The sequence below is a fragment of the Lissotriton vulgaris genome, chromosome 2_1, assembly GCF_964263255.1.
Source record: "Lissotriton vulgaris chromosome 2_1, aLisVul1.2, whole genome shotgun sequence".
Taxonomy (NCBI): Eukaryota; Metazoa; Chordata; class Amphibia; order Caudata; family Salamandridae; genus Lissotriton; species Lissotriton vulgaris.
Window position 1 is genome coordinate 287234579 of NC_141687.1, and position 18973 is coordinate 287253551.

Genomic DNA, 18973 nt, shown 5'->3' on the forward strand with positions numbered 1-18973 from the left:
TTAGTTACTGGTTGTGCGCTACATCTGTGCTACAAGTACTGGCTGTGTTCTAAGTTTATGATAAATCTTACTTTTATTATTTCTACTAAGTGATGATTCTGACAGTGGTCCATGTGGCCCTGTCATGTGTATATAATCCCCTGTAAATACTGCCCAGTGCCAGTTGGCACAGTGTACATTGCGTGATTACTATTCTAATGTGTTTCCTATAATACAAAGGCTATTTTTAGATACAACCTTGTGTGGAGTTCCTTTTGTGGTGCGCCTAGTGTGTTGATGCTGTTGTGTGTGTTGCGCAAACGCTTAACACATTGCCTCTGGGATAAGCCTGACTGCTCGTGCCAAGCTACCAAGGAGGTGAGAGGGGGTTATCTTGGCGTGTAACTCCCTTACCCTTACTGGAGTAGAAGATGCTGGTTTCCGGTCCAGGGAAGACATGGCTTGGCAGTTTGGGCAGACTGATTTGCATATGGCCATGTCTGAACTGGGGTGGTGGGGTGAGCTAAAGAATGATGATGGATTAAACCCAGATCAGGTGAGTGTTTGATTTGCTCAAGCGCTTCGTCTATCATCCCCTTTGGTATCGCTTTATTCGCCCTATGTTGGCATGGTATGCCCAGACGTTGGTCCCTTGCTCACTTTGCCACTGGATTCAAGATAGCCTGGCTGATGAGGGTTATGAACCCGAAACTGGTCCCAGGATGCTTGTTTCCGGTCCAGGGAAGACATGGCTTGGCAGTTCGGACTGGACTGTTCCCATGAGGCACAGGGTCAGACTGATTTGCATTGGCCATGTCTGAACTGGGGTGGTGTAGTGAGCTAAAGAATGATGGATTAAACTCAGATCAGTTGACTGGGGGTGAGTGTTTGATTCGCTTGCGCACCCTGTCCATCATCCCCTTTGGTATCGCAGAGTGGTGGTCTCTGCCTGGCTTTGGCGCAAGCCATAGCCAACGAGAAATCCCATTTCTAACAGGTTTACGCAATATTCATGTTTGTGGCCATTACATGGCATTATGTGGCCTCTCACTGTAGTTATAAGTACAATGAGAGTGGGGAAGGGGAATAAACAATGGTTTCTGCACAGAAGGGTAACGCTCACTGGGCGTCCGGCATGTGTGCAGCAAAGCAATAGCTTCGGCGAGACTGAGTTTTCTTAACCAACAATTCTATGCGCTTTTAGTTGAACTGTCAGTATAAACGCAGCACCATCCCACGAGGACGGGTTTAAACATGTGGGCCAGAAGGAATACGTTACAACAAAGTGCCACCTTGCCTTAGTGTAGCCAAGAGAATCTCCTAATATGGATCAATGGATTAGTAAAAGGTCTAGAATTTTAAGGTTTGAATATTTATAAGCTTTGCGTATTAAGAGCTTTGCAAGATTTTACAGAATTTGGGAGTTTTTGACTGCTGAGCATTGTGCACTTTCGTAGCGGATTATATAACATTTGCTTTTAGAATTCAATTGATGATATATTTTTGCCTGATGTGCCCTTTTACTACTGTGCGTTTTTACTACTGTGCCCTTTTGTAGAATCATTTTTTAGGATGGGGATTTTAGATAGACTTTCAAGTTAATGTTTCTTTTAGTTTTTAGCAGTTCAGAACGAATTTAAAGCATTCTTTCCCCATGGTATGAGCACAATCCACTTTACTGAATAAGAAAAAGAAAATCTGACAGACAACAGTCAAATCAGATTACAATAGCCAAATCTCGAGGAGCTCACAGTCTGGTGAGAGGGGACTGTTGGAGATACAGGGAAAAGCAGACTGGTACAAAAGAAATCTGTACTTGACTTATAATTACCTCATTCAATTTGAACCAACAATATCATTAAAGACCACATTTTACCCATGTGCAATTTTTTCAGCTGCCAAGACGTTTCAGGGACTGATACAAAGCTTGTATCTATTGTGAACAGATATTTGTCCTACTACCAAATTGCATTAAATGTGAAGAGGTTTCACTCTTGCTCAGACATGAGTGGTCACTTTGGGTTGTGTGCAATTCATTCAGGTTTCAGCAAGCAAAGACGGCTGACAAAAGCTGTGTGATGACTAACCTGTTTCTTTTTTCTACTTCAGCTACAAGCTCATCCGTGGAGAACTGACCCCGCACAACAAGAATAAGGCTCTTAATGACATCTTCGGAGCAGTCCACATCGAGCAATCCCCCAATTACCACTGGCAAACGACTTGGGTTGACCTTGGGCGTAAAACAATCAACAAAAGTACTTAATACAACTGCAATTAGTAATGAACACTTTGAACATTAAGGTTTTCGACTTAATTGACAGAGGGTAAGGTCATTCAAGCAGCCTCAAAGTCCTATAATTACAATTATTAAAGCACAGGTCTGGTTACATTATTGCGTGAAAATGGGGACTGAGCCACAACAGCACAGCCTTTAACCATTTGCACAAAAATTGAGACAGATGCTTTAAAGGGGTCCGAACTTTGGGGCTGGTAAATGCTGAAGCCATTAGTACATTGAATTTATTTTTCAAGGGAAGGGCCACATAGACTTTCTTATTGCTATTATGGTGGGAGTTTGGAGTAGAATGAGTGTTACACATTGTAGCTATATACAGAGTTTTATTTTGGCAAGTCTGTGCCTAATCCAGTAGCAAAGATTTTTCAGGAAGGAATGCAAGTTTTGTCTTTATGGGATCAAGAGCTTTTGCTACCTTCCTTGGCCCATATTCAGCAAATCTTAATAAGGGGAATAATTCACAATGGGCAAATCAATATAGTTTAACTAAAACTACAGAAGCTCTAATTAAGGCTAGATAGTGGGGGAAAATGCTCATGACTATCTAAATTGTATTTATAATTCCTCTCTGGGCCATAACAGTCTGTGCCACAAGACTTCTTTTGGGCATCAATATTGCTAACAATAGGTTGGTCACAATGAGCGAGAAATCTTATCCTAGTCCCAGACTGAGCACCTACCACTGCTGTGCTTTACTAGTGGACCACCTATTATTTTAGAGCATAAATTGCGTTTCCTTATACCCCTTGTTTAAAGAGATGAAAGGGTTGGTTGAAGTCCATTCTTTCTGAATTTGGAATAAACAGGGAGTGGCTCGCACTACCTTTGTAAAAACACTGAATGAAATAGGGTGCAATATTGTATAGGCAATTTTATGATGTGGATTTAGAGATTGTATAAGACGTCAGTAGTATCTTGCTAAGGGTTTACGCTTCCTTGAGTGAAACTTCCTTCTAAACGAGTCACCTTGTTGGTTCAAATTTAGTACAAGACTAAGGTGCACAAGATCACATTTTTAACAATGATGACTATATGGGCATTTTAGATAGCTGCACACGATATACTTTTGGTAATTTAAAACAGTGATGCCAATACGTTATAGTGTTTTAATGTACATGTACTTTTTCGATAAAAAGGATGTATATAGGGTTTTTAATCATTTGCTTCACGATTAACCGAAAATAAAATGCTATGAATCTCTATGCTTTCTGTAATCATACCTATGTGAAATAAACATTACTAGTAATGTAATTTATTTTACTGCAAGCTATGTTTATAACTGTAGTTAACTAGATGTATATTTGTGTGCAGAGATCCAAAATTAGAAATATTGGGTTAAGTAAATCAAGACATTTCTAAAAATTTTAATTTCTTCCAAATTTTGCAACCAAGGATTACTTAACTCTTACCTTTTGAACATAAATTTCAATGTACTTTTGAAGGTTGTTTCTGTACAAGTAGAGCACCAGGTCATGGACAAAGTCAAAGCGATCACACACGATAATCAGAGGGAGCTGGTCGGTTAGCTTAGCTTCCTGCAACAGTGAGAAAAAATGACTTTAATTACTGGCTTAGTATCGGGCAAATGTTCGAATAACATCAACACAATTCGATATTTGCTTATTTCTAGAGCAACAATCCCTGAAGCGTCTGTACCTTAAAAGCAATATAGTTGAGGTCTTCAATTCGAGAAAAGTTTGTGGCTCACATGGCTGCGGTAAGCAGGAAGGTCTATGACAACATATACATGGAACTGGTATACTAGCAAAGTATTCTTGACCAATCTGTCTTGTCAATTTCCTATTTCACTTTAAACCAAACCACAGTTAGGGCCTCAAAGGAGAATGATGTTAGGTAGGTGTATTGTACAAAGATAGCACGCAGGGACGTCAATCCTGAAGAGCATTTGTTTATTCAGCTTTAATCCACCTCTCACGGGATGGAAACATAAGTGGTCTGTTTTTAAGGGGGATTGTGCAAGCCAATGTGCATGTAGGAACAAACCAGAAAAAGTCTGAAGAGTATGGTTGACTCCAAAATCAACTGCCTTCACAGCAAAACTATTTTATTGTTAAATGGAACAAATAGTCAGCATAAAAGAAATCCTGATGAAATTAAATTGGTAACTTATAATAAAAATTAATTTTAAAAAACAAGAGTCTTGCAGGAGCAAGAAATTGGTTTTGCTCAAATGAATTCACAATTCGGATAGTCAATAATGAGAAAGGAACACTATTGCAAAGGCAGTCAATGTACTAAATTTACACCTCTGCAGTCCACTGCCAGTACAGGGATAAAATCATAGGAATGACAATGTACATCTTTCCAAACGGATAGTCCTTCACAATAAGGGGGCACAGTTGCTCAGTTGTAATTTCCAGAACGGAGGGCTTCCAACCATGGGACTAAGAGGGGTCTTCAGCAGCAAAAAACAAATAACCAGCAACTAATAGCAATCAAATCCTAGATTAATTTACCACTGTGAGACACACCCGGATGTATACAGTTAAGGCAATCAGGACTGTCTTTTCATTATACACACTTATTTCAGGACCGTTTTAGCTAGCCTAGATACCCTTCCAGTCTCGGACCGCTGCAGGATGCCACACAAAAGGTGTTTTGGAGACAAATTCACAAATCTGATTTCAAGGAAGAAATTCACAGGGAACTATCAAACCAGGAGTGCGAAGGATATACTCCTACATACCAGGTGACACTACAGAAAAGAAGCACAGGTGAATAAACCTGTATCTGGAGATTTACCTTGTACAGGTCCTGCACATTCCAGAGACAAGGAACAGCACAAAAAATAATAGCTTTAATCAGGCACTTGTTGAGATACATTCATTATTACTATTCATGTTAGTGAGCAACACTAGTTCTGCAAAGACAACGGAGGAAAAATCTACTTGATTTCTGCTGGAAAAGCTTTCATTTTATATTACTTATCCTTTAAAATGAATTATACTTGATGCAAGCTACGTATGGCTTAACCTAATTTATACAGGTGGTTGATTCACTGTTTTACACATGGAAAAAGTATTAAAAAAAGATCAAATATTTTCATTCTCAAAATTACTTTATTCAAGAAGTCTTTTTTCACATTAGCAAACAATCCTTTGATGTATTCAACTTACAATGAACTGTCTAGTCAATTTTTTAAAACCTTTATTTTGTCAAATATCAATGTGATATTATCATACAATAAAACCCAGCACACATCAGATATAGTTCAGACGGTGTACATTATTCCATCACTTTGGTTGACATTATAACTTCTGCAGTAGGAGGTAAAGGACATCTATATATAGCAGTACACATTTATATTTACATTTAAATTAATACCATTAACGTTTTCTACCCTGACATTTGTGTACCCTTAACACTCCCCTCTTGAACCACTCATGTCGACCTCCCACACTCCAATGAGTCATCTTTTTGGGTATCAATGACTCATTCTGGTCAGAGATTCCATCAGGCGATTGGCCATATATTCCCATGTTTATCCACTCTCACCTCACTCAGTCGATTTTCTTCTGCTATAGCCCATTATTGCAAGTATGCAATCCAAGATTGGTGTCTAGGCGCTACTGGGGCAAGCCAATGTAGGGTAATTCGCCTCCTGGTCAAAAATAATACCATGACTGGAAACGTATTTCAAATTTTGTGACCCTTCTTAGGTCGGGGTGTCTACCCCAAAGGCCACTGTTTAACTGTTGCACATAACTTTAATGATTTCGCTTTTTAGAGGTAAGGCACCTCTGAGGTACAGTAAACCTCCAGTTCCTACACAACCATATCATATGCAAAAAGGATGTGTATTCCCATCACACCTTAGACAAGTTCTAAGCATTCTCTGAGGTGTAAGATACATACAATGTATAACAAGCATTAACAATGCAATGGGTCTCACCTTTTATTAAGTAAAATCCATTTGCTTTGCTATACAATACCATTAGCAAAGCAAATGGCTTTAACTTAATCAAAGGCCAAACCTATTGCATTTTCAATGCTCGTTTCTTGTTGTAGTGGGAGTTACAGTACACTGTGGGGGTCAGCGGGGCACACAACTCCTGGGTGCTGTGTAGCATAAACAGAAACATGTGATGGAGGCGGAATAGTCAAAACCAGATGTGTCTCAGTGACGCGGCAGAGGCCAAGATGGGCAGGGTGTATTGCTTGCAATGTTGAGGTTAAGAGGCGACAACCCCACTAACACCCCAGTTCGTTCAAAAGCAAACTGCAATAATATGCTTGCCTATTAACCATTGCTTTATTTTTGTTATGAAAGCTCCAACATTTCTGAGGTATAAATCAATAACGTCTAAATTAACTGCTGTCTTTGTGGTTATACCATCTCAAAATTAATTTCAGCATCTTATTCATACCTGCGCTTGTGGCTTCTGTGTCAGTGGAAGATCTCCAAAAGGTTTCTCTCCAACGAGTTAAAAAATTGAGGAAACAACTTCACAAAACAGTTCAGGGAGTTGGACATGCATTCATGCACAAAATCATTTCAGTTTGCACGGGCACATCGCATATTTTATAATTTGTTCATGGAGAAACCTTCATCTAAATCGCAGCACCACTCCATGTCCAATAGGCGATGCTGGATCTGCTACCAGGACCCAGTGCATTAGAGACCTTTGTAGACTGCAGATCCTATTTAATGTGACCGGGTTGACTGGGGAATAGTTTTGTCATGATTACATGCCTGTCTTTCATTTGTATGTGTACGCTAGAATAAGTCTTTTGTGTTCTCGTTAACACGTCCGTGTTTACATGACGAATTGTGATAACTTATTAAAATAACGATGCAGTAAATACACGTGGTAAAATGCACGCAGATTTGCCTTTTGATGCCATTATGTATTTTGAGGTCATTAAAATTGCATTACACGTGAAAGGAGTCCTCATTATAAGGCATACGCAGGCACTCACTCACAATAAGGTCTTTAAAGATGAGAAACTATTCAGTCGTCAATGTTGCAAATCCTGATAGGAGTTGTCCCCCTGCGCACCGCGTGAATGATACTAAGAAGTGGGTATAATAAAGTTAATCCAAAACCCAAAAGTTGTTTTCACAACTGGTTGTTTTACTTCATTAATTTCTTCATGTTGTCAAACTAAATTATTCATTGGTACACAGAAATTGTTTCCATAATTTCATAAATGTGTACATCCAACATATTTCAACGTCCATCCCTATGCATTTCGGGCTTTTCATAAGCCCTTCATCAGGGGAAATGTCTGCAAATCAAAGAAATAAACGGGTTGATTATGGGGAATAACCCTCTACATCCTAAATGTCTTAATATGACCGATATCACAAATAATACATAAGTCGTATCTGTATGGTTAAAAAACTGGGTAAAAAACAAGTGTGACATGACTAAAATAGCAATCTGTCATCTTAAACAAACAGTGACTCCAAAACTAAATGAATACAAAGTGGGTTGACACCCACCGAAGTTTACAACGTGATATTGTGTTTCGTGCTTAATCGTGAGTGACGTGATGTCTCTAATCATAAAACAGAGTCGAGTTAAACCTTAAGCAAGCCCCTTAAAAAAAGTAACCAAACGTACCAATCAAGTGCGCAAGCAATGTGGTATCATGCAATGTTATCAGAAGCGTTAGTAAAGGCGGAAAGAGAAATTAAGGTCAAGCAAGTAGATTACGCAGTTATCTAATGTACCGGGAGACTAAAAGGTTGGAGGTACTTACTGGAAGAAGTCCGGGTAGCCCGAGTAGTCTGCTGTTAGAAGCGCGTAAGCGTGCATGCATGTTAGTACTGATTAATAAAGTTAGAGAAGCGCGTTCAATACGAATGTTATAAACACAAACTAGGGATTACCATGCTTCCACAGTGGGGGCCATCTTGAAAAGGAAGAATGAAAAGAGTGCAGTGAAGTGCTAAAATCGCTGTAGTGAACACAGAAGAAGGCTAAACGAAGACGGGGGCCATCTTGGAGTGGGGGGTGTCGACAGGAAAGAATACAGTCAAGTGTGCATATCGCAAGTGTCGTGAATCTAACGGAGGAGATTATAAGATAGATCAAGTGACAATGGTATAAGATAACGTTTAAAAGTAGCAAAGAAATTCCATCCGGTCATTTAGACCTGTGGGCTGCAGCGTGCACAAGTATCTGATCAAAAAGTTCTCTCTGTAAGAGTCTGTTTTTATTGTTCATGCCCTCAATATTCGTTACATTTTCAAGGACAGTAAATTGCAGCTGTGCTACATTGTGCCTTTGTTCCATGAAATGTGCTGAGACAGTCGATTTATTGTTCCTGGACCTTATGTTACTTTTATGTTCCAAAATTCTTGTCCTGATTTTCCGTTCTGTATGGCCAACATAACAGAGGCCACAGGGACACTTCAGTAGATAAATTACATTTGAGGACTTTCATGTAGCGTTGACTTTTAATTTGATCGGATAGCCTTTCATGGGATGATGTAGAATGTTACCCTTCATGATATTATTACAATTGCTGCAATTGTAACATGGTTGTAAACCTTGGTGTTTAGTGATGTTGGTTGTAGTTTTAGGATGTGCAAGTAGTTCTTTGAGGTTAGGACCTCTTGTGTATGAAAAAATTGGTGCCTGTTGAAAGAGTCCTCTAAAATCTGGTTCCCTACTCAATAATTGCCAGTGTTTCAAGATGATGTTACAATATTTGTTGCTCAAAATAGAGTATTTAGAAACTACTGTCATTCGTTTACTTTCAATCTTTGTTTTGGGAGAGAGTAAATCTTCTCTCTTCAGATTGTCACACTTGTTCATGGCATGTGTCACAACTGATTCCGGATATCCTCGATCGTTGAATCTTTTGCACATGTTATCCATGTGAATGGAAAAGTCTGTGGGATCAGATATGATTCTTTTGAATCTCATGAGTTGAGAAAGGGGTAGATTGTTCTTTAAACTTCGTCGGTGAAAACTAGCATAGTGTAAGGTACTGTTGCGGTCAGTGTCTTTGCGAAACAAAGTTGTAGTAAATTTGTTGTATTTCAATTGGACTTTAACATCCAGATAATTGATAGATTTTTGGTCATATGTCCATGTAAACTGTATGCGATCATTGTTGGTATTCAAATATTGCAAAAATTCAAGTAACTTTTCTCCGGGTCCAGACCAAATTATAAAGATGTCGTCTATGTAACGTAGAAAGATTTTACCATGTTGAATCCATAAAGATTGGTTGAGAAGGTTATGTTTTTCAAAGTGGTGCATGAACAGGTTTGCGTACACGGGGGCCGCACAATTGCCCATAGAAGTGCCGCTTAGTTGTAAATAGCAAGTATCCTTCCAGGTGAAGTAGCTTTGGTAAAGTGTGAACACTAGTAATTCCATTAGAAATGGTTGTGGTTCTGGTTTGATAGCAGAATTAAGAATAGAGTCTTCTATGGCTTCTATTCCAAGGTTGTGAGGAATGGACGTATATAACGCCTTAACATCGATTGTACATAGCCATAGTTCGTCATCAACAGACACCAGCAGTTTGTCAATCTTCATCAAAAAGTCAGTAGTGTCTCGGATATATGTGGGAGTCTTCGGGACTAGAGGTTGATGTTTGTCCAATAATTTACCCACAGGTTTGTGTATGCTGCCTCTTGTGGACACGATAGGTCTGAACGGTGGTTTGTGGAGGTGTAAGGAGGTCTCTTAAACATCAAGAGGTGGAAACCAACTCCGCTGTACTGGCAGCCGATCTGGCTCTCACAAAAACTGCTCCATCAGGGGAAACCAGATTAGTGCGACCTTTTGCAACCCTGGATAAGTCAAGCCGAGGATCCATGATGAGCAGTGGGCCGTGTAAACATGGAGAAGCAGGGCCCCGGTAAGATTGAAAAGCAACCAGCCAAAACAACCAGCCAACACTTGTTTCGTCTAGGAGGTTACTCTCACAACTTCTTCAGGGCTGGGAATGATACAAGTAATGATATGAACAATAACAAGGTGTTGTGACTGATAATGGAGAGTAAACTCTCCCCAAGTGACAAAGGTGAAACACACCCATTATCTGTGGAAACCCTATAAAACAAAAACCATTAATGGCTAGACACACAATAGTCTTGTGTTTACAATTTGTTTCTAAGGTTCAGTGTACAAAGTGAAAGAATGGGCAGTGTGCAGAGTGATTTATTACACGACAATTGACATCACATGTATTACAAAATTCGACGGATTTAAGTGACCGTTAAACCAGATAAACTAGTGATGCAGGGAACTAAAATATGCAAACTGAAAGGTTTCTCGGCATAGTAGTTAGGGGAGAAGGTTAAGTCATCCAGTTGACTTCATATAACCAAATTATGAGACCCAGGTTCAAAAAGTTTGGGGGGGGGGGGGGGAAGCGATGGCATTCTACAATCTAGATTTGAGGGTGGAAGTGTACAAGACTTCAAATAACAAAACAAAGGCAACGCTACCTGCTTGAAATGGTGCGGGGACCCGTAATTTAAGGAAACACAACGAGGCACATGTAACAACAAGCATTTGCAATGCAGTAGGTCTTGCATTTTAGCAAGTTTGAGCTATTGGCATTGTAAATAATGCATTTTATTTATGTTTTGGTTTTTAAAACATTAATCGCGTTGTCATTTGCAATGCCAATAGCTTAAACTATCGCAAATGCGAGAGAAATTTGCAATGCAATAGGTGTATACTTGTGTATAAAAAATGTAATAAAATACGAAATCTGAAAATCACTAGTGTGTAAGAGGGAAATCTAATTTCTGTATTATAGCGGTTTGAAGTTGTGCATGAGCTGTGAGTTCATGTTCCCACTGCTGTGGTCGGAGGTCACATAGTTGTGAATTGAATGAAGGCAATGGACTTAGGTTACGTCCCTGTGGGCCGAATGTGCGCATAAGTCTCTTCTGCACGCCTCGGAGGGTGAGTGTGAGTCCGTCTGTGGGCAGTGTGTGCGCATTTGTACATTTACTATTGTACATAGTAACGTTGTTTTCAGCCGAAGTCAAGTATGAGGGGGGTCACTACCAATTTCACTTAAAAAAACACCTCTCTTGCCTCTACGTTTTGAAACTCGCCAAGTGCCAGGAGCTGTTACTAGGATATACTTTTCTAAAAAAAAATCTGTTATTTTATAACGTGGGACTTCTATGTGGGTTTGCTGTGTTCACTACGATACGATAATTTTTCAATGTTGGATAAAAGGCGGATTGTGATAGTATTTTTATCGGCATCATTTACTTAAATAAATATTGGTCTGCTAGGTAAAATTCTTGCTGTCGACCAGTTGAGTGTGTAGTAATCTATCAGTGGCGCGTGTGTGGTGTGTGTGGCGCGTGTGTGTGGTGTGTGTGTGTGTGTGTGTGTGTGTGTTTTTGTGTCTGAGAGGGTCAGAAGTGTGCACCAGTCATAATGCTGCGGTACAAGGGTTATAAAGTTATGCGGCACGTGGTCTTGGCTCTCCATTTCATCCCAGGCTGGGGTCAGACTTAGGCCGTGCCTGCCGGTATGTAGTTCGTGCATACGTAGCCCTCCTCCCTCGCCCACACCTTACCTTCCAGGTGGGCAGCCGCTGCTGCCTCTGCCTCTGCCCCGCCCTCCTCTCCTTGTGCTGCACGAGCATGGCCTTGGCCAGCGCAGGCAGCCCTTGGGCCCAGGCCCGGGCCACTGCACCGCGAAACATTGCACCGTCCGAGCACCCGGCCTCTGCCACCTGCTGCTAGCCTGTGAGGCGCTGCAGCCAGGCCCGCCCGGGTTCCACAGGTGCGTCCTACTCGGAGCTCAGTCCCCCTGTCACCGCTCTCTGAGGCCCACACGCTGCCGGGAGCGCAGCCTCGTAACAGGGCCGAACAGGTCTGCTCAGCCACCAGGACTGTCAAGCTGGAATTCCAGCCACAAATCAAATATGAAACAGAAAGTGACTCAGAGAATATGATGTTAAGTCATGTGTGTGTCAGGAATGCCGTATCGCAACCTTCCAGCGTCAGAGATCTATGCAGATTATTCATTTTTAAAACAATTCACGGCTGCTCGTTTGTGTAACTCGCCCCTGTCGCTGCGTCCGTTTTTTGGCAAACTAATTTTAATCGGATTGGGGCTCGGTTTCTATTCTACCGTGTTGGGACGTGAAATATTTCTACTCCATCAGTGACAGAGGTTTTTGAGTGTGAGAACAGCTGTGGTATACTATGATTCCTGATGCATTTTTGACTCACACTCATTCGCCCCTTCACCCGTCTAGGCACACAAGCCAGTCAATCAAGAACCACTCTTTACTATACAAGATAGAGGACTATTAGCTTTGGCAATTCTTAACTCAGACAAGGCTTAATATTTCAAATTAGGTTGTTTATAAATGTTTTTACACTTAGCAAATAAGACCAGCGGGAGCTCGCCCTGCCTTCAGCTGTTGTTGCTGGCACGCGCCCTCTAGTGGCCCAGTGTGGGAGAAGAGCTCGCGTGCAGCTGACGTCAGCGGCGCAGCCGCTTGGGCTTGGAGGCTGCTGGAGTGCGAGACGGGCAAAGAGTTGCTGGCGGAGCAAGGAGTTGTGCGGGGACACGCGGGCAGCCGAGAGCCGGAGCCTCAGGACGACACGCGGGTGGCACAGGAGCGCCTCCCGCTGCCGCCAGCAGCCATGTCGCGGGCGCTAGCTGCGATCCTCCGGACTTTACTTGGACTTGCGGCTGCGGTGCGGGAAGGCGAGACCTACACAGGTAAGGAGAGCTGAGACCCCTGCGGATGGGACAGTTCTGGGTGCTGGGGGGCAGTGGGGTGGGTGAGCCCTTCTGCAATTGTGCTGGTATGCTATGATAGCAGAAGGTAGCACTTCTAGGCGCATTGATGGGCCGTGGAGCAGACGGCGGAGGGGGGGGGGGGGCGGGAAAGTGAAAGTAACTGCAGGAGGTTTGCAAGTGAGACAGGAGATGGGCACAGCACGTAACTGTACGTGGTGAACGTGCGTGTCCACATATCCGATCCAGCCTGCACGTGCCCATCTCCTGTCTCCCTTGCAAGCCCATGAAAGCCCTTGAAAGCATAGTCGACAACTATAGTTCTCACTGGCGACAGGGCTTCGCGCTGCGACGCCAGGTACGAGACCTAGTAAACAAAAAAAGAAAGTATTTGGAAGCCGGTGAATAGAAAAGATTTATATCCTTTATGACAATAGGTACAGTTCATGTATCTAGACTGAGTGCTCTCTTACCCCAAAGCCGGTGATAATTCCAACCCGGCAGGAAAGTAGAGTGCGGTTACAAAAATTAGGCGAATTTCAGGTACATGGACATCTGGATAAATAAAGTGAACAAAATGGATGACGATAGTAGGGGTGCATGTTAAAAAAAGACTGAAAAATGGTAATGAAGAGACAAGCCTCTTCTACCTATATTCTTTGTGATCGGTGCAATTTATTCTGCAAAAAGATGGCAATTTAAAAAGGGACGTCAGGAAAAACAATAGTGTGAAATGAGTCACAAATGGTAATGATAAAAAAAAAAAATATATATATATATATATATATATATATATATATATATATATATATATATATATATATATATCTGAAGCAAACGCACTGGGGCTCAGGAGGGATACACGACCATGGTCCGCCATCCGGCCGTTACATGCAGCCTGCCGCTACCTTAGTGTAAATTCATTTTCTGTGCCGACGCGTTTCAGGGCTCAACACCCCTTCTTCTTGGGCAAACATAAAAAGCACGCCTGAGCCCTGCATCACTCGTTCTCTGACTTTATTGATTAACATCCGTTTAAAACGTTAGGTCTCTGAGTGAGTCACTGTTAGGCGCTGGCAGGCTCAATCTGCATTTGGAACATGGTGCTAGATGTTAAGAACCACGCCAGAACTTACTTAAAGGAGACTTACCTGCATCGCGAACTCCATCCCCCAGAATGCACCAGAGGGCAGTGCGATGAGAACACGCCCATGGGAGGCGGGGATGGCATCAATAAAGTCAGAGAACGAGTGATGCAGGGCTCAGGCGTGCTTTTTATGTTTGCCCAAGAAGAAGGGGTGTTGAGCCCTGAAACGCGTCGGCACAGAAAATGAATTTACACTAAGGTAGCGGCAGGCTGCATGTAACGGCCGGATGGCGGACCATGGTCGTGTATCCCTCCTGAGCCCCAGTGCGTTTGCTTCAGATATATATATATATATATATATATATATATATATATATATATATATATATATATATATATATATATATATATATATATATATATATATATATATATATATATTACCTACTGGCGGTCGCCAGTAGGTAGTTATAGTTAGGATTTTTTTCAATGTTAAATCTCAAAATTCTATTTGGAATTACTTTGGCACCGGTTGACGAATCTGCCTGAAAATTTCCTGAAAATGGCCTCGTCGAGCTCCGGTCCTTCCTTGAAAGTTTGGGGGGGATACGTCAAGCGGGGGCCGGGATAAAAGGGGGGTCCCAAAACGCGTTTTCCCCATGTTAATTTCCATAGGGCGGTCGATTTCACTTTTAACCCGAACGGCTGAGTGGATTTCCACCAAATTTGGCAAAATTGTAGGGACTGGTAGCCCGATGTGCCTTTGCTATGTCTCAAGATATGTGCTCTAGTGGATTTTGAGTAATTTAGGTTCAAAAAAATATATATATCTATAGCAGCGCACCGGTGCGCGCACCGGGGAGCGCTCCGGGCGCGTGACGCGAGGTGCGCATGGAAAGCTGATTGGCTCTCGGGTGTCTGTAAACATTCGAAACAGTCCAGAGCGGCCGCCATCTTGTGTCTCGGTAAAATCGAGACATAAGAGGTGGCTAAAACAAAGGGGGAAATGACCATAAGGCGTCAGGGATAGACCCCTTTGACCCCCTAGGTTTGATGTGGGGGCTATAAAAGGGCATTTAAAATATTTTTTTTTTCGTTTTGCGCGGGGGAAGCGCCCGGTGCGCGCACCGGGGAGCGGCCCGGGGAGCGTACTATGATGAAAAAAGGTGACAGAGTTTTTAAAAAATGAAGTTTTGATTTAGAAATTGGAGGTAGTTCTAAAAAGAACTTTTTTTTTCTTCTTTTTGTTGTTTTATATTTTTTTTGTGTTTTTTGAACTTTTTGAACTTTTTTTGGCTTTTCAGAACAGTTTTATATTTTTTTTTGTATTTTTTTAGGGGGAGAAACAAAAAAAGGGAATTGAAACTAGCTCAACTGGAGCAAAAAAACAAAAAACCCAAAAAATTACTTCTTTTTGGGGCACTTGTGATTATCACCTGTAAGGACGATGAGCTTAACGCTTTTTTCGCCATAGGCGATAAGCTTGCCACATGCAGAACAAGTGATTTTAAAATCAGCAAATCTCGGCTGAATGCAAGGCATCACCTCGGATGTTTCTGGTTCCGATGAAGTGGGTTGGTTTCTTTGGGAGGGGGTCCTTGATGACTGGGGGAGGTTACTGGCCAGTTCCCTGAACTCTGCACGAGAGTAGTTGATTGGGTGCTTTCTGGTCATGTGCCGAATCATGGTATAGTTACCAAATGAATATTTTTTGTTTGGGTTGCCCCGTGAAAGTTCATCATTGCAGATGAGGCAAGTCACCTTGGGCGCATTCACCTTTTTTTTCCCCTCTGGGATTGAAAAAAACTGCCATACAATGTGTGGTTTGGGTTTGTATGGGGTATTTTCTTCTGGCAGCCATCTTCTTCTCCCCTCCTCCTCTTCCTCCTCCTCCTCCTCCTGTTCTTGACCACCAATAGAATTTGGAGCTGGTCCTCTTGGTGGTTGTGGTGGTGGTGGTGTGGCAGATGCACCAGCTGATGCTACTACTGAAGCCATTATTTGGAGCAAAAAAGTAGAGAGCAACAAACAGGTCTTCCTCAGTCAAAGGACAAAGTCAGAATAAGGAAAAAAGGTGGGGTCTTTCATCATTTAGAAAAAAAAACTGTCCTGAACCAATGAGAAGTGTTATTTTCAGGTCACAAGACCAGGGGCTTCATCATTATGAAACTAAAACTGTTATGAACCAATGAAAAGTGTTATTTTCTGCTCACATGACCCGACGCGCTTACGCTACGCGCCCGGGGCGCGCCCCGGGTCGCGCAGCGTAAGCGCGTCGGATGTTTACGTTGTGCGATCGTATTCGCTCGAGTACTTCCGGGTGCGCTTACGCCGTGCGTATCACGCGGTCGCGGCTACGCGATACGTCACGATCATGTTTTCGTTTGCGATATTGGCGCTCACGGGACGCTCCCCGAGGCGCGCCCCGGAGCGCGCCCCGGAGCGCTTTTCAGAAATACGCTTTTCGGGGCGCTCCCCGGGGCGCGCTCCGGGAGCGCTCCCCAAAAAAATTTTTTTTTAAAAAATGGGATAATTGTAGGGACAGGTAGCCCTATTCTGAAGTGGTTTGTAAAAAAATTAACTTTAGAAAAATATGTATTGTGCTACATTGGGCTTAATATATGTTAGAGCCAAAATGTAGCCCAAATGTAGCCCAATGTAGCCCAAAGATGGCCACCAGAGACCAAAAAATGTAAATGTAGCCCAAATTTCAACTAGATGTAGCCCAACTGTAGCCCAATGACAGAATGTACCAGAGTGTTCTAAAGAACAACTAGAGTGCTAACAGTCTTATTTATAAAGTGAAACTTATAGTTAGGAATTAGCATTTAAAAAACCTATGAAATTCACTGAAAAAACCATAGGTTTCACACCGGTTATAGTTAGGAATTAGCATTTAAAAAACCTATTAAATTCACTGAAAAAACCATAGGTTTCACACCAGTTATAGTTAGCTGGAAATTTTACTGATATAAAACCATTGAAATTCCCACGTTATAGTTAGTCGGACTCACTATAACTTGCGCGTGCAATGCACTGCTGATGACATCACATATTACATCACTCATGACATGGTCAGTGACATCACTCATGACATCACTGATGACACCATCCTTGTGACACAGTGACAGACCTCCTCTCAGTGTAAAGTAACCCTTCAGACATATTCAAAAATAGAAACTGAAATTTTTAAAAAATGGAGATACCTATATCAGTTACAACAAGCAATTCTGTAATTCCACTATCTATATACACATCCACTCATTCACCAACAGTTCTATATAGTCACTCATACATATACTCACTCATCATATGAAGAGATACACCTATACATCCTGTTACACACCGACATTCATCCAAAAGTTACTCACACACATATTCACACGTGCAAATAAACTATTGAACAACCATTTATTTGAATATAGAGTTATACACACACTTCCACCTTACTTCTATTGAAAATTACACATATTTATTCTCTTAAACAATCACTTATAGAAACACATACTTATTTAAACAGGAAATCTTACAATCTCTTACTCTCACATATACTCACTTATATACATCAATATTCATATATACTAGATTAAAACATATGTAGTTACTGATAAAGACACTAGTGAGACAGTCATTCACTCACTAACAAACACATATAGACACTCATCCACCCATACAGTCCTGTACATATGCTGTCTTCAAAACACATACAAACAAAGAGTCAGTCACTCATGCATCTATGTGCTAAGTAATACCCCCACCAAACCATATAGACACTCATACTGATACTAATAAAAATATCAAATAACCCATATACATACGCATGTAGCTACTTATCAACACATGTAGCCACTTATACACAAAGTGAAACACTAATATATGTATTTAAATATTTAAACATAACTCACTAATATTTATTTTTCAGAAAGACACATATTCACTGGATGGTGTCATCAGTGAAGTCATGAGTGATGTCACTGACCATGTCATGAGTGATGTAATATGTGATGTCATCAGCAGTGCATTGCACGCGCAAGTTATAGTGAGTCCGACTAACTATAACGTGGGAATTTCAATGGTTTTATATCAGTAAAATTTCCAGCTAACTATAACTGGTGTGAAACCTATGGTTTTTTCAGTGAATTTAATAGGTTTTTTAAATGCTAATTCCTAACTATAACCGGTGTGAAACCTATGGTTTTTTCAGTGAATATATATATAGATATATATAGATATATATATATACCGAGATGCGGTGATAATTCCAACCTGGCAGGTCTGAACCACAAGGTAAAAAAGTTCGTAAAACTGTATTTTAATCTGTAACCGAGATACAGAAAGGGGGTGTTGGTCGGCCTGCTCAATAGTGAGAGATAGTCAAATTATACTACTAGCACTGTGAAGCACACATCTTACCTCAGTATATGTTTACTTAGATCATTGGCTGTCACTGGTAGGGACACAGGTGTGTGTCCGGCAGTTTGCAATCTACAAACAAGCATTGGCATAGCCAATAGGTCTCGCCTTTGGGGCCTTATAAGTATTTAGTTAAGCAGCACAGTATCCTTGGTGCAACATCATCAACTGTTGCATGACTAAACACTTATAAGGTCCTAAAGGTGAGACCTATTGGCTGTGCCAATGCTTGTTTAACTTTCTTCAACCCCTAGTTACGCACCTAGAAAGCTATGTAAGACATCGGTTTCCAGATGTACCATGAAATCTGTGGCAACTTTCTTAAGCTTTCCTATTCACCCTCTACAGAATTGTTCATAATGTACAATTCTGCACAATAGGGAGGGCAGTCAGTTGTGCACATTTTTACATTTTTGTGCTCTGGGGCAAAACATTTTTACCAATGGAGAAAGCCCTTCCACACACACCCCTAGCAAATCTGGGGGG

The 18973-nt window shown here is 41.4% G+C and overlaps 1 protein-coding gene across 1 annotated transcript in view; it reads right to left on the bottom strand.

Moving 5' to 3' along the window:
* CLTC (clathrin heavy chain) overlaps nt 1–18973 on the bottom strand; it is a 972839-nt gene that overhangs the window by 413514 nt on the left and 540352 nt on the right. Inside the window, exons 15-16 of the mRNA XM_086954957.1 lie at nt 3685–3810; nt 2067–2209 (exon numbers count right to left, since the gene is read on the bottom strand). Of these exons, the coding sequence (XP_086811083.1) occupies nt 2067–2209; nt 3685–3810 (269 nt within the window). The remainder of the gene's footprint in view (nt 1–2066; nt 2210–3684; nt 3811–18973) is intronic.